Source organism: Felis catus, chromosome B4 (assembly GCF_018350175.1).
Source record: "Felis catus isolate Fca126 chromosome B4, F.catus_Fca126_mat1.0, whole genome shotgun sequence".
In the NCBI taxonomy this organism is placed as follows: Eukaryota; Metazoa; Chordata; class Mammalia; order Carnivora; family Felidae; genus Felis; species Felis catus.
This window is the reverse complement of record NC_058374.1, coordinates 45,046,076-45,061,974: the sequence shown is the minus strand read 5'-3', so window position 1 is coordinate 45,061,974 and position 15,899 is coordinate 45,046,076. Positions and strand designations below refer to the sequence as shown.

Below are 15,899 nucleotides of genomic sequence, written 5' to 3'. Positions count from 1 at the left end.
GGTTTTCTTTTACATCGAGCTCAGTGACAATGCTATATTTCTTGATTTTGTTACAGGTATAATGATTTTCCTCAGAGAAGCTGAAAATAAATTTCTATGAAATTGTTGATATGGGATATAGAGTTATCTGTGATAAAGCAATATGCTTTAAAGGTAAATAATTTCTTTTTTTAAAGTTTATTAATTTTTAGACACACACACACACACACACACACACACACAGCATGAGTGGGGGAGGAGCAGAGAAAGAAGGAGACAGAGAATCCCAAGCAGGCTCCCCACCTGCAGCACAGAGCCTGATGCAGGGCTTCAACTCACTAACTGTGAGATCACGACCTGAGAGAAATCAAGAGTCGGATGCTTAACCAACTGAGCCACCCAGGGGCCCCAAAGACAAATATTTTCTCATTGCTTCATGTGTGACTTTACATTGGCTACACTGTGGAAATTCTAACTGTGGATGAATCAGTTGAGTTACATGAACTTTTAACCTCATTTCAATTGGTATGTCTCACTTTAACATGACCACTGTCTGGATCCGAGTTAGCTGATGACTGTAAACTCTTCAAATCACTCGAATACTATTGAGCGCTAAGATTTAACCTACCTACAACTAAGGGCTAGACAAATACAGTGTGGGGTAGAAAACAGAACATATACATCACCAGTTCTTCTTCATCTTCTATCTTAACAAGTGTGGCGCCCATATTCTTGCAGATATTCTTACTGTCTTGAAAAGTGTTGAAATCACGTGAAAAATGGTAACATTTATCTCCACAACATGACCATTGAGTTTTACATATGTTCCTCTTGTGTCCTTGAAAACAAAAGATATCGCCCGGAGACCACTCGGTAAGTACCCTCATAGGCACCCCTGGGCTGAGAGATTGAGTCCTAGTTATTCTAGGAACATTTATTCTATGAGACTGATGGGCTTTATTTCTGCTTTCTGAAAAGAGCCATGACTTGGGAAGAGGGTCACATATCTTACAAACATCCAAAAATACCTAGGAAAACCTTCTAAAAAGATTGGCATTTTCCCTCACAACCGCTGCCAAAAGGACTTCACAGTGGAAAGTAACCTCTCTGTCTTTTTCAGACAAGGAAAATCTGTAGGTACAAAGCTCATCGTAACATAGTACCTGACTACGTACCAGTATTAAGGGGTGTGATAATGATCAGAGAATATGATAAGGGAGATCTACAGGGTTTTTTTTGTAGAAAAAAAATACCATTTTGAGAGATGGTGATATAGTACACACTGAAAAATCTAAGCTCTGGGAAAGACTGAGTTTTTTCAGTTGAATAAGATTGAAAATGGGGCTCTAGTTCGTTTAATCTGTGAGAAAATCTAAGTGAGCAGAAAAGAAGAAGATTGAGGGAAATAGAGAAGAAACCTGTTGGTCTTATTCTTCAATCCATTCAGATTCATACCTGTGTTAAGTGGAAACTCTATGATAGTCGTGTTTTTAAATGTGGACTCGTCTTGCTGGGTCCTATTGTCCAGTGGAAGCTTCTGCGTTTCATTTGTCGTATGACCCTGGAAAACTTTATTTTATATCATTAGCTTGAGGGAATGGGCAACTCTTCTCTGCATATGATTTACAGACTTACACCTCATTTAGTGAAAATACATTAATTGATGACAAGACATCTTCCCACACCGTGATAAGTGAGAACAACAGCAACAGTGAGAAATGAAAAGTTTCTGCCTTCAAGGAACTCACTCACTATAATGGAGATAGTATGAGATTAGAGGACTTTATATGGTAGGTGATAGAGCAAAGGTAATGGAGAGCTACTCTTAGAATTCAGAAAAGGGTTGACTGGCTAAAGGTAGGTTCTAGAATAGTGTGACAGGTCAGCCAGACCTCACATATTAGTGTTCATCTTAAAGTTGCTTTTTGTCTATGGATCATGCAGAGATAGTAGAGTGAAAAAGGTAGACAATAAAATTCTAGATCTGTGCACTCAATTTTCTAAAGTAGACAAATGGTGACAAAATGATGCATTAACTTGGTTCAATTAGTCAGTACATTCAGAAGACATGCTGTGTATAAGGGATTTTAGGGGTATAAGGCTGTAAAGGAAAACAGAAAGTGCATCATAAAAAACCCCTTATATGGACGTTAAGTTATTAATATAAGAACGGCAGTCTAAATGTTTTTAAGTTCCACAGTTCACTTGCGAAATATCAGTAATGTTCAATATTTTGCTAGTTATGTTAATGGCCTTAATCGTTATAACGACTGCTTCACTACCCCAGAACTTGTTACTCCTTGAGCGTCATTGATATGGGGGTTGTTTAGCTTTTGAGAGCCAGTTAAAAGGAAAGCCAAATAATCAGATTTTAAAACATCACTTGATTGCTAAGTAAAGGATGAGTACAAGTGCAAAGATATGGGAATCATGAAGAATAATTCAGAGGCACAATTTCTTTCCCACATTTTCTTATGCTGCAATCCTACAACTATAACATTACTAGCTCCATACTTGGATGTTAGTCACTTTGAACTCAAAACTTCTTATACAGCTCAATGTTTCTCATACAGAAACATTTTCTGAACAGTTCACTTCCGATTCTATCTAAGGAATATCCTTACTATGCTACTATGATAAAAACTTCCCTGCACAGTTATGTGGTTTAGTTTTTATTATTTTTGTGTTTTGATTATAAAAGGATAAAAGCAATATTTGATTGCTTACAGTGCTACACAAACTGCTTGTAATACTTTATTATATGAATTCTTCGATATTTGCAACAACATAGAATGTTGGTCCTGGCCACGCGATAAAAGTACCTTGACGAATTTATTAATTTTGTTCAATAATTTTTTTGGTTGTGGTTAGCCCTACCTGTCCCACTTACTGCGGTATGCAAAGGGTGATTTTCTACTAGCACCTTTAAAAATATTCATGATGAATGCTTACATTTTAATTTTTTTAATTTTTTTAATTTTTTAAAACTGTTATTGAAATATTGTCAACACATAATTTCACGTTACTTTCAGGTGTTGACAATTCTATCCATTATGCTATGTTTACACAAGTATAGTTACCATCTGGCACTTTGCAAAGCTAATATGATACCACTAACAACATTCTTTATGTTACACCTTTCATCCCCGTGACTTACTCACTCCATAACTGGAAGCCTGTACCTTCCACTCCTCTTTACCCATTTTGCTCTCCACCTACCATCTTCCCCTTTGGGAACCGTGAGTTTGTTCTCTGTATTTATGGGTCTGTTTCTGTTTTTTGGTTGTGTGTACGTCTTTACAAAATTCCACATATAAGTGAAATCATTTGGTATTTGTTTTTCTCCGACCGGTCTATTCCACTTAGCATAATACCCTCTAGGTCCAACTGTACTGTCATGAAAGGCAAGATCTTTTTCTCTTTTATGGCTGAATAACATTCAGGGGAATTCTTATGCACTGTTGCAGGGAATGGAAATTGGTAAATTACTGTGGAAAACAGTAGGCTCCTCAAGAGATAAACGATAGAAATACCATACATTCCAGTAATTCAAAAACTGTATATTTATCCAAAGAAAATGAAAACACTAATTCAGAAAGATATATGCACCCTTAGGTTTATAGCAGAATTATTTACAGTAGCTGAGAAATGGAATCAACCTCAGTGTCCACTGACAGATGAATGGATAAAAATATGGTGCGCATATGTAAAATGGAATATATTTTTAAATTAACATATATCAGAACGTCTTTTATTTTTATTTATCATTTATTTATTTATTTATTTATTTATTTATTTTTTAATGTTTATTTTTATTTTTGAGAGACAGAGTGCATGTGCGCATGTGAGTGAGGGAGAGGCAGAGAGAGAGACCGAGAATCTGAATCAGTCTCTGCACTGTCAGCGCAAAACCCGATGTGGGGCTGGAACCCACAAACTGTGAGATCATGACCTGAGCCTAAGTCAGATGCTCAACCGACTGGAGACACCCAGGCGCCCCAGAACGTGTCTTTTAAAGAGAACAGTTTAATGCTTACACATCATATTCGACTTATTTTTAAGGAGAAATAAGTATATTTCAAAAGGTATATGTTATTTTTAAAATAAAAAATACTCTTTTTAAAACTCAAACTCTTATTAAGAACTGCTTTTTAAACTCAATCGTTCATTTCTTTTCTTTTTTTACTGAAGTGTAATTAACATACAGTGTTACTTTAGTCTCAGATGCACAATATAATAATTCAACACCTATACATTAATCAGTGCTCATCAAGATAAGTTACTCTAAGTCTTTTTTTATCTATTTGACCCATCTCCCAACCCACATCTTCTCTGGAAACCACCAGCTTGTTCTTTTTTATTTAAGGGTCTTTTTGTTCATCTCTTTTTTCTTCTGTTTGTTCATTTGTTTTGTTTCTTTAATTCCACATATGAGTGGAGCCATATGGTACTTGCCTTTCTCCGAACATTATATTCTCTAGGCCCTTCTATGTCATTGCAAATGATAAGGGTTCATTATTTTTTTTTTAATTTTTTTGTTTTACGTTTTTTAAAATTTATTTTTGAGAGAGAGAGAGAGACAGAGCACAAGTGGGGGAGAGGCAGAGAGAGAGAGAGGGAGACACAGAATCTGAAGCAGGCTCCTGGCTCCAAGCTGTCAGCACAGAGCTCGACGTGGGGCTCAAACCCACAAACCGGGAGATCACGACCTGAGCCAGAGTCAGACACCCAACGGACCGAGCCACCCAGGTGCCCCAAGGGTTCATTATTTTTAATGGCTAGATAATATTTCCTTGTGTGTGTGTGTGTGTGTGTGTGTGTACCATCTTTTCTTTATCCATTCCTCAGTTGATGGATACCTGAGCTGTTTCCATTTCTTGGTTATCGCTAATAATACTGCTCTTATAAATATAGGGGTAGGCACACCTGGGTGCCTCAGTTGGTTAAGCGCCTGACTTTGGCTCAGGTCATGATCTCATGGTTCATGAGTTCTGGTCTTGTGTCAGGCTCTGTACTAACAGCTCAGAGCCAGGAACCTGCTTTGGATTCTGTGTCTCCCTCTCTCTCAAAAAAACAAATAAACATAAATATACGGGCACCTGTATTCATTTGACTTAGTGTTTTGTATTTGTTACAAACCCCAGTCATTTATATACTACATGAAAATTTTTGCTATATTTTTCTCAATCCATATAATTATATAAACAGTATTTTGTGTTAACTATTTTTCAACTTAAGTAAATTTACTTTAAAGGAAAAATTAATACCACCACCATAAATGGAGTCCTATATTTTTCGCCACAATGAATTTCAAGTAACCTATAACTAGTAAAAAATAAATTATATCCATTGATCTTCAAATCGTTTCACGTTAAGGATGCATGCACTATATTTTACTTATTTTATTTTTAAAAAATGTGTATTTATTTATTTTGAGAGAGAAGAAGTGCCGGTGCATGTGAGTGGGGGAGGGCCATAGAGAGAGGGAGAGAGAGACTCCCATGCAGCCTCCATGCTGTCAATGTGCAGAGCCTGATGTGGGGCTCAATGTAATGAACCGTGAGATGAGGACTGGAGCCGAAATCAAGAGTTGAATGATTAACTGACTTGAGCCACTCAGGCACCCCTATGCACTACATTAAAAAAAAATTTTTTTTTAATGTTTATTTTTATTTTTGACAGAGAGAGAGACAGAGCATGAGCGGGGGACGGGCAGAGAGAGAGGGAGACACAGAATCCGAAGCAGGCTCCAGGCTCCGAGCTGGCAGCACAGAGCCCGACGCCGGGCTCGAACTCAGACTGTGAGATCACGACCTGAGCCGAAGTCCGACTGAGCCACCCAGGCGCCCCGTCTATGCACTACATTTTAAAATGATCATACTATGATGTATTTACTAAACTGAATTTGTGAAAAAACAATAAAATAAAAATAACGTGGGCATGAAACTCATCTCTCAGAGCTTGAAGAAAGAAAAAAGTGGAAAAAAAATGTAGCTTGGAAGTTCTTCTAGGTGTTCATTAATGAATAAGGAATAAAAAACTTGCATCATGGTATCGTGAGGCACTCTGATTATATCAGTTGAATCATGCTGAGGTTGTTTTTCACTCTTCTTTCTTTGTTCTTCACCCTTCTCTCTTTGCTGTATTTGTGTGAGATTGTTTGGATCTCTATTTCAATCCAGAAGATACTAGATAAGCATCCATTATGTGTAAGTTGTCATAAAGGGGTTGTGTCTAAGGAATATAGAGGTTTTCAAAACTTCTAAAGAGAACATTAAAAATACACATAGAGGAGTGTTTCTGCCAGAATGGTGGCATGATTAGTTCCGTGGGACTGCTCCTTAGCAGAACCGTAATGAATGAAAACAATCATTAAAAAAATCAACCACTTGGGGTGCCTGGGTGGCTTACTTGGTTAAGTGTCTGACTTTGGCTCAGGTAGTGATCTCGTGGACCATGGGTTCGAGCCCTGTGTCAGGCTCTATGCTGACAGCTCAGAGCCTAGAGCCTGATTTGGATTCTGCGTCTCCTTCTCTCTCTGCTTCTCCCCGCGTATACTCTGTCTCTTTCTCAAAAATAAATATACCTTTAAAAAATCAACCACTTAAAGTCTTTGAAACTTGTGTTAAATATTTATTTAAGAAAATGTACTGAATCTTGATAAGAGCAGTGAGAGTCTATGGCACTTGAGCTATGAACTGTAAAGCTTAAAATTATTTGGTTGAGGGGCGCCTGGGTGGCTCAGTCGGTTGAGCAGATGACTTCGGCTCAGGTCATGATCTCGCAGTTCGTGAGTTCGAGTCCCGCATCAGGCTCTGTGCTGACAGCTCAGAGCCTGCGGTCTGCTTCCGATTCTGTGTCTCCCTCTCTCTCTGCCCCTTCCCCGCTCATGCTCTGTCTCTCAAAAATGAATAAACGTTAAAAAAAATTTTTTTTAATTATTTGGTTGAAATAAGATTATGATTCGTGGAAACAAAGGTAAGTAAGGAGGGAAATTTTAACATAAATCAGGAGTGAATAAAAAAACTGCTAATGGTTTCTTGGCACTTGGATGACATGATCTGAAGTTTATTTGGCAGTTTCAGTAGGAATTTGAAAGTCTATTGACTTCAGAGTTAATTAGCCGGCGATTGGAATAGTACAGGAGACATGTATTAATGATTGTATGAAACGTTTGAGAATAAACAATTTAAAAAGTAAATTTGAGCTGCCAACCGGAGACATGGAGGTAAAGCCAACAGGACTGGGGAGTTCATCGAGAGGAGGTGTCATAGAGGAGAGAGAAATTTTCTCTACACCCAGCACGATTGATCATAAACGAAACCTCAAAGGCAACCTTCCCTGGAAACATCCTGAATGCGATCCAGGCTTTAAGAGTAAAGCTTAGAACATTTTTACTTTTGGCCTGGCTAGATTTTAATTCTTTTATCAACACAGAAAGGGATTTTCTGGTGTCTTCTATGCTTTTGTCAACCCCAGGTAGTATTCTTATAATCGTGGTTTCAAATTCTAGTTCAGACATCCTACTTATATCCGTGTTGATTAAATCCCTGGCCATCATTTCTTCCTGTCCTTTCTTTTGCGGTGAGTTCCTCCATCTTGTCATTTTGGAGGATGAAAATAAAAAAATAAAAAATTAAAATTGAAAAAGTAAGAACAAAACACACACACAAAAGCAAATGAAGGAAGCTAGTTCCTAGGTATGCTTTGGTCTGCTCATTGAAGAAGGCTATATAGAATAGAGAAAAAGAGAAAGAAAAAATAAGTTAAAAAAATTAAAAAATTAAGTGATAAAATAGAATAAAATAAAAAAATAAAAGTCAATTAAAAAACAAAATAAAAATAAAGAATTTGCTCTTTCTGTATCCAAGAAAGAGAAAGGAAAAAAAAAAAACAAATAAAAAAGAAAACAGCGTAAACAAAAACAGAAACAAAGAAAATGAGCAGATAAATGAACCAGTAAACAGAATGACCACTCGACTGAAGTCATGTCCAGTTTCCCCTAGTTCAGTTTCCAGAACTGAAACTGCAGCACACTGTAGTCTGTAGACTATAAGCAGGTGGAAGGGATTTTTGCTGGTCTTCTGGGGGATGTGCCTAAACGGCACAGGTGGGCAGGGCTTGGTGTTATGACTCAGTTCTCCACTTGGTGGCTCTGCTTTACTTACTGGGGTCCATCTGTGTGCGCACTATTTCACTAGAAGTGAAAATGGCTTCACCAAGCTTCATAATCTCTGGTGCAGGAGCCACATGCCCTCACCGACCTGCAATCAAGCACACCTCCCCTTTGACTCAGGCCTCTGTCTGATCCTTGCGTCTATCCTGTTCACGTCCAAGTTGTCCGCCTGCCAGCCAGCACCTCCCTCCAGAGTTTTATCTCAGAGGGGGCTGTGTTTCAAAACCCTGAACTTCAGAGACCCCTGTGGCTTGGACCCAAGCCAACTCTCTGGGGGAGTGTCTCACCAAGCGATGGCCGGGCACCGGCTCGTCCCAGAAATATGCTCCCGCGATCACACAGTGGCAGAGTCCCAGAGTTTATGGCAAATCACAACACGCAGCCCACACCGGGTTTTGCTGCCCTCCAGTGTCTTTGTTCCAATATCAGTAAATGTGGCTACTCTCCACAGGGTCTGCTTGGACTTTTGCCTGTAGGGAGACCACATGGCCTCTACCAAATGCACTCCAATCCGGGGAATCACTTTTCCCCCTGTGGAACACGGATCCCTCAGATAGTGCTGCCTGTTTCTAGGGATTTGTCCTACTTCCTCATCAGACACCACCAGGCACTGAGCTCAAGACTTCAGACTTATACTCCACTGTTTATAGGATCCTGGCAGTATTGAAACCCTCTCCTTTCTCCCTGTCAGTGGTTTAGGGGGACAGATTTTTTGTCCAGTCCCCTACAAGTGTTTTCACCCTTTCACTCACTCTCTCTTTCTCTCCAACTACTTTTGGGAGGAGTGCTTTTCTTGCATGATCCTGATGTGCTGCATTCTCTCCCTTTCTCTTTCTCTCTCTCTGTCCTCTCTCCTTGAAAACGGCTCCTTATCCTTGGCTCTATGGCTTTTCACTCCCCCAGTTCACCTCTCTGCACCACATACCTGCCAAGTTCTCTGGCTCCAATTACTCAGATTGTTGCGTTCATTAATCCTCAAATCAGTTTCCTAGGTGTTCAAAATGATTTGATGCTGTATGACAAAGCTTTAATAGTCATCAAGACAGTATGGTACTGGCACAAGAACAGACACTCAGATCAATGGAACAAAATAGGACCAGAAATGGACCCACAAACGTATGGTCAACTAATCTTCGACCAAGCAGGAAAGAATATCTGATGGAAAAAAGGCAGTCTCTTCAGCAAATGGTGTTGGGAAAACTGGACAGCGACGTGCAGAAAAATGAACCTGGACCACTTTCTTACACCATACACAAAAATAAACTCAAAATCGATATAAGACTTAAATGTAAGACAGGAGACCATCAAAATCCTAGAGGAGAAAACAGGCAGCAACCTCTTTGACCTCAGCCACAGGAACTTCTTACTAGACATTATTCCAGATGCAAGGGGAACAAAAGCAAAAAATGAACTATTGGGACCTCATCAAAATAAAAAGCTTCTGCACAGCAAAGGAAACAATCAGCAAAACGAAAAGGCAAGTGATGGAATGGGAGAAGATATGTGCAAATGACACGTCAGATAAAGGGTTAGTATCCAAAATCTATAAAGAACTTATCAAATTCAACACTCAAAAAGCAAATAATCCAGTGAAGAAATGGACAAGAGACATGAACAGACACTTTTCCAAAGAAGACATCCAGATGGTCTACAGACACATGAAAAGATGCTCCATATCACTCATCATCAGGGAAATACAAATCAAAACCACAATGAGATACCACCTCACACCTGTCAGAATGGCTTACATTAACAACTCAGGCAACAACAGATGTTGGCAAGGATGCAGAGAAAGAGGATCACTTTTACACTGCTGGTGGGAATGCAAGCTGGAGCAGCCACTCTGGAGAACAGTATGAAGGTTCCTCAAAAAATTAAAAATAGAACTACCTTATGACCCAGCAATTGTACTACTAGCTATTTATCCAAAGGATACAAAAATGCTGATTCAAAGGCGCACATGTACTCCAAAGTTTATAGCAATACTATCAACAATACCTACGTTATGGAAGGACTCCAAATGTCCACCGACTGACACATGGGTAAAGGAGAGGCGGTGTATATATACAATGGAATATTACTCAGCCATCAAAAAGAATGATATCTTGCCATTTACAACAATGTGGATGAACTACAATGTAGGACGCTCAGTGAAATCAGTCAGGCAGAGAAAGATAAATATCATAAGATTTCACTCATATGTGGAATTTAAGAAACAAAACAGATGAACATAGGGGAAGGGAAAGAAAAAGAAGGTAAAAACAGAGAGGGAGACAAACTATAAGAGACTTGTAAATACAAAGACCAAACTGAGGGTTGCTGGGCAGGTGTTGAGTGGGGGGATGGGCTAAATGGGCGATGGGCATGAAGGCGGGCACTTGTTGGGATGAGCACTGGGTGTTATTTATACATACGAGATGAATCACTAAATTCATCTAAATTCATCCTAGTTAACTAACTTGGATTTAAATAAAATTAAAACAACAACAACAACGACAGAAAAAAAAACTAAAAAGAGTAAAGGATACATCAGAAGCTTCTGAGGAATTTTGTAAATGGCCAAGTAATTACATTAGAGGTGAAGGTAGAACGGTTTCCTGGGTAGAACTAGAGATCACAGCTATGGAACCCCCCAGAAGAAGAAAAGCAGTAAAAATTCCTGGGGTATTGCTAGGAATGGCTAGTGGTTCAGTCAGTTGAGTGTCTGACTCTAGATATTGGCTCAGGTCATGATCTCACAGTTTGTGGGATCGAGCCCCACTTCAGGATCTGTGCTCAGAGCACAGAGCCTGCTTGGGATTCTCTCTCTCCCTCTCTCTCCCTCTGCCCCTCCTCTGCACGCTCTCTCTCTCTCAAAATAAATGAATATTTAAAAAATTCTGTAAAAGAAATAGAAATTCTTAAAGCAGGAGATATTCGGTTCAGGGCACAGATCCTGATTAACTTACCAATGGATCCCAAGACTGCAGTTGTTACGAGGAGAAGGAAACAGAGGATTCCAAGAATCACTACAGCGAGACACCAGACAAATGGCACTGAAGGCCCTGGCCAGAGAGAAAGTGAGACACTGAGGAGGTCAGCATAAAAAAAAAAGACTGAATTAAAGACCAGGATTTTGAGGGAGACTTTCCTGTAAATTCAAGGCCCTAACTCTTGAACGTCCTCAAACTGGGAATTATAAGTTGAGGAGAACATTGATCAGTCGGAAACAATTGTGAACCAAGAGTAACACGTCTGGGTTCTCCTCCCTACTCTGTTACCAAGCATTTCTTAGGGAAGTCACTTATTCTCACTTTATTAAAAAAAATCCCCTGATTCATCTCAGTGGTTTAGGGATTCAAAGTGGAATATTAGATCTATACACTTGTTTTCAAAAGGTAAAAATGCTTCTAAAATATATCACTTTTATACGTAAAAGTAGAAATCCCTTTTATTGACCCACAACCAGAAGATATTTATTAGTTTGTAATATCATATGTTTTCATACATACATAAACATCCGCAGTTTCCTCACTGGAGTCTCACTACTGTTCTCATCATTAGCAACAACCATTGCCATTACGTAGAAGAAATCGTAGGGGCGCCTGGGTGGCTTAGTTTGTTAAGCCTCCGGCTTCAACTCAAGTCATGATCTTACAGTTTGTGAGTTACAGCCGTACGTGGGACTCCTGAAGCCTGGAGCCTGCCTCGGATTCTGTGTCTCCCTCTCTCTCTGCCCCTCCCCTGCTTGCTCTCTCTCTCTCTCTCCCTCTCAAGAATAAATAAACATTAAAAAAAGAAGAAACTATAATCAGAGACGTGAATCAAATAATGTTAATCAAGTGTTATTTCTTGAAACATCATAGAATGAGTCAGTAGTGACGTCAGAAGATTCAGATGTTTCCAAACAAACTGAAAAGAAATAATTTCCATCCTTGCCTCAGTAATGAATGTATGGCTATGGCACCCACACGACTTTAATTCTCTGGAATATACTAACCACGGGTATCGGTTTTTCAACACGGCTTTTTCTTTAGAGTGTAAGACACAGTTGAAGCAATCTTGTGAAAGTGGGTAAGCTGACTCTTGGCACAGTGGCTTTTGTTTTGTTACTTGAATCACATACACATAGGCTAAGCAATGGGAAGCTAGGTCCTCTACGGGCACTTTACCTTTTTCTATAGAAGATTCCATTCTCATTACCTTTGTCTGATTGGAACTTGAAGTGTAAGTTTTCACTTTTGAGTAAACTGGGATGTGGTCACCATTTCATATTCTTATTATTTCTGAGAAAGCATGTAAGTTATGAATGCATGAAGAGAGTTGGCAGGATAGGGTGTTTCCCAAATAAAGGAGATCAATGGAATTGTTTTCTGCTTACGAGGTAAAGTCCATCAGGTAAGTCTTTTAAATGACAGAATCTTGAAAATAAGTTAGACATAATGTGTCATATGCTAAATTATAATGAACTTCTTTAGAAGAAATGCTTAACAAGGAACAGAAAATAATATCAGAATTCAGTAAGGCGGGGGGACTGGGTGGCTCAGTCGGTTGAGCACCCAACTCTCAGTTTCGACTCAGGTCATACTCTCACAGTTTCGTGAGTTCGAGCCCCACGTTGGACTCCACAATGACGGTGTGGATCCTGCTCGGGATTCTCTCTCTCCCTTTCTCTATCCCTCCTTCGCTCCCATTGTCTCTGTCTCTCTCAAAATAAATATAAACTTTAAAAAAATTTTTTAAAAATCCAAAAGGATTTATGTTGAAAAAAAAAGAATTCAGTAAGGATTGGGGAAAAATACTCACTTTTTTTTGGCATCTGCTTCTTAGGAGGATGTTTGATATCCATATATGTTGTATGTGTTTCATTCATCTCTGAGAAATTTTAGGATACAATTCTAAAAGACACAAAAATTAGCAGTTTTTTTTAAAAGTAAGTTTCGAGGTTCTGCCCGTGGGTTTTCTCTAGACCACTGAAATTAGTGTTTCGTGCCATTTAATTGCTAATGCATGATTTTACCTTTGCAATTTTCTTCCAAGAAAGCTTTTTGCCTCAGATTATTTTTTTTATCAGTTATCAGCATCTCTCTTTGTTCATATTTATTTATTTATTTATTTGCATCTATCTTTAGATGCTTAGGTAATTGTCATTTTGCTTGCCACTTGTAATTTTCCGAATGTGGTGTTAAATTAATTTTAAAAGATCAACACTGTCACGATCCTTGAAATATTTACACTACACTTAAAAATTGTCCCTACGCAGAATAATACACAGAAAATTTGTATGCATCATTTGTATTGTAAAGATAATGTTACATAATAGGTTATTCTAAAACTTCTCCCTCATGATCTTTCCTGATATGTATTTTTTTCAATTTATCTTTACTCTTTCTGTTTTATGGCTCAAAGGCAATTCACTTCCAGCAGTCTCCTAAAGGCTTATTGTCACCTCTTGTAACGTGATGTTGGAAATGAATGCCCTACAATTAGGACAATTTGGTTTAGTCGTCATCCAGTGGGTGTGTTGTGTTATTTCCATAATATTTGAAAGCATAAGCTAAAAGCAACCAGTTCTCCTTGCAAATTTTTGAAGAATTAATGAATTTGTTTCAAGTATTTTTTTTATGTCTATTTATTTTGGAGAGAGAGACGGAGTGCAAGCGAGGGAGGGACAGAGAGAGAGGGAGACAAAATCCAAAGCAGGCTCCAGGCTCTGAGCTGTTAGCACAGAGCCCGATGTGGGGCTCAAACCCACGAACCTGAGCTAAAGCCAGAGGCTTAACCAACTGAGCCACCCAGGCACTCCTGTTTCAAGTATTTTAAAATCAAAGAAATTTATATGAACTAAACTCCTGATTCCATAAAAACCTTAACATTTCTTATCATGACCGGTTTGCCAGCGTACCATCAAATTAAACACTTTTTACGTATTTTAATTTTTCAGAGAATTATGCTTCATTGTTATCTTTTATAATTAGATATATATAGGTGTCTGTATGTTCATAGTATTCAGTTGATGACATTTAATAATTTCCAACGTGATAACTTCTCCCAAAAACTTATGATCATAGAGAAAAGTATTTATAATGCTTTACATATGTTTGCCAAGTCTGGAGTATATCAGAATGTGGAAGCCCTATCATACAAATAAGCAAAGACAAGACGTGGATATGAAAGAGAGAAACATTGATTAAATAACTAATTATTCATATCCTACCTTCATCGATGTGCTCTTTTGCTCCATTAACTCACGTGGTTAATCCAAGAGATAAATTGAAATATTTGCCTGGAAAACTATAGTTGTATGCGATGGTAAACCATGAAAAATTACAGGAGATACTCCCCTTGAAAAGCAATTGTAAAATCTGAACTGGTTGGCTCGTGTGCTGCAAGGCTAGATTTACTGGACTGCTTTTTAAAATTTCTATTCTTCGTGGGGCGCCTGGGTGGCTCAGTCAGTTAAGCGTCGGTCTTCGGCTCAGGTCATGATCTCGGGGTTCATGAGTTCGAGCCCTGTGTCTGGCTCTGTGCTGACAGCTTGGAGCCTGGAGTCTGCTTCAGATTCTGTGTCTCCCTCTCTCTCTGTTCCTCCCCTGCTCGCTCTCTCTCTCTCTCTCTCAAACATAAAATAAAAAAAAAATTCTATTCTTTGTAATCTCTATACACAATCAAGTGGCCCTAGTAACAGATGTGCTGAGAGCAACAGCTATAGATAAGAGTTGGTGATACCTGTGTTAGTGCGGTGAGCTTCTGCTGGCACTGGAGTCCGATCCAAACAGAAGAGGTGAGCCCCAGCGGGCAAATGGAATAGATTCTTCTGGGCTCTAGTACCCTCTGCTCTGGTGAGGCTTCGGTGTTTGTCAGTTACATGTGAACACGTTAGAACACAGTTCATATTTGAACTTCTGGCTTCTCATTTGCATCTTTGATTGCGGAAATAGGCGGTTGGTTTTTTTTCAGCAGAGAAGATACAAGGGCAAAATAATTTAAAGGGCCATGCCCATTTTGCACAAAATCCAAACACATCATTGTTAAAAAAAACAAAAGGCCACCATCACCACTAGACCATCACCAACAAATACTAAGCTTCTAAACCTATCTCTATTACAGACACAAACCTTTGGGGTTTTATTTAAAATTTTTTTTAACGTTTTATTTATTTTTGAGACAGAGAGAGACAGAGCATGAACGGGGGAGGGTCAGAAAGAGGGAGACACAGAATCTGAAACAGGCTCCAGGCTCTGAGCTGTCAGCACAGAGCCGGACACGGGGCTCGAACTCACGAACTGTGAGATCGTGACCTGAGCCGAAGTCGGACGCTTAATCGACTGAGCCACCCAAGCGCCCCAAACCTTTGGGGTTCTAAATAGAAACTCTGCTTAACAAGACATTGAAATCTACCTTCTAAACTAGCATAGTATCAATTACGTGAAATTCCATGAGCACTAATAGTCCATCATTCCTCACATTTATCTGGAAGAGATTTTGAATAATAAATTCTCAAGTCTTAAGGCAGATTGAGAGCCATTCAATCCCTGGTTCCTTTAAAAGACATCTCAATTCAATTGCTTTATGTTTTCAAACTCCCCCCCCCCCCCCATCATGGTATCTTTGCAGTCTGCTTTTCAGTTGTTCCAGCATACACACAGAGCATACTTGCACTAATTTTCAAGCCTTAATGATTTTTGGTGCCCTTCCCCTCCAGTCTGTAATTATAAAGAATAGAAATATGTTCGCTTCCTCCTTTGTAGTCTGAGGCAACATT

General features: G+C 39.0%; 1 protein-coding gene across 1 annotated transcript; it reads right to left on the bottom strand.

Annotated features, from left to right (window-relative positions):
- Positions 1-367: 367 nt before the first annotated feature.
- On the bottom strand, positions 368-15,052 carry LOC123386823 (killer cell lectin-like receptor 2). Its single transcript, XM_045062641.1, has 5 exons — positions 14,864-15,052; positions 12,941-13,032; positions 11,104-11,199; positions 1,435-1,548; positions 368-817 (listed from the first exon to the last, which is right to left on the bottom strand). The coding sequence occupies exons 2-5, from the start codon at positions 13,005-13,007 to the stop codon at positions 621-623; spliced, it is 474 nt and encodes a 157-aa protein (XP_044918576.1). The 5' UTR covers positions 13,008-13,032; positions 14,864-15,052; the 3' UTR covers positions 368-620.
- Positions 15,053-15,899: the final 847 nt, after the last annotated feature.

Coding starts and splice junctions, on each gene's coding strand:
- LOC123386823 (XM_045062641.1), bottom strand. CDS start 13,007: ATGAATGAAACACATACAACATATATGGATATCAAACATCCTCCTAAG. Junction 11,200..12,940: donor GAAGCAGATGCCAAAAAAAA/GTGAGTATTTTT, acceptor CTCTCTGGCCAG/GGCCTTCAGTGCCATTTGTC. Junction 818..1,434: donor AGAGTTTCCACTTAACACAG/GTATGAATCTGA, acceptor TTTGTTTTCAAG/GACACAAGAGGAACATATGT.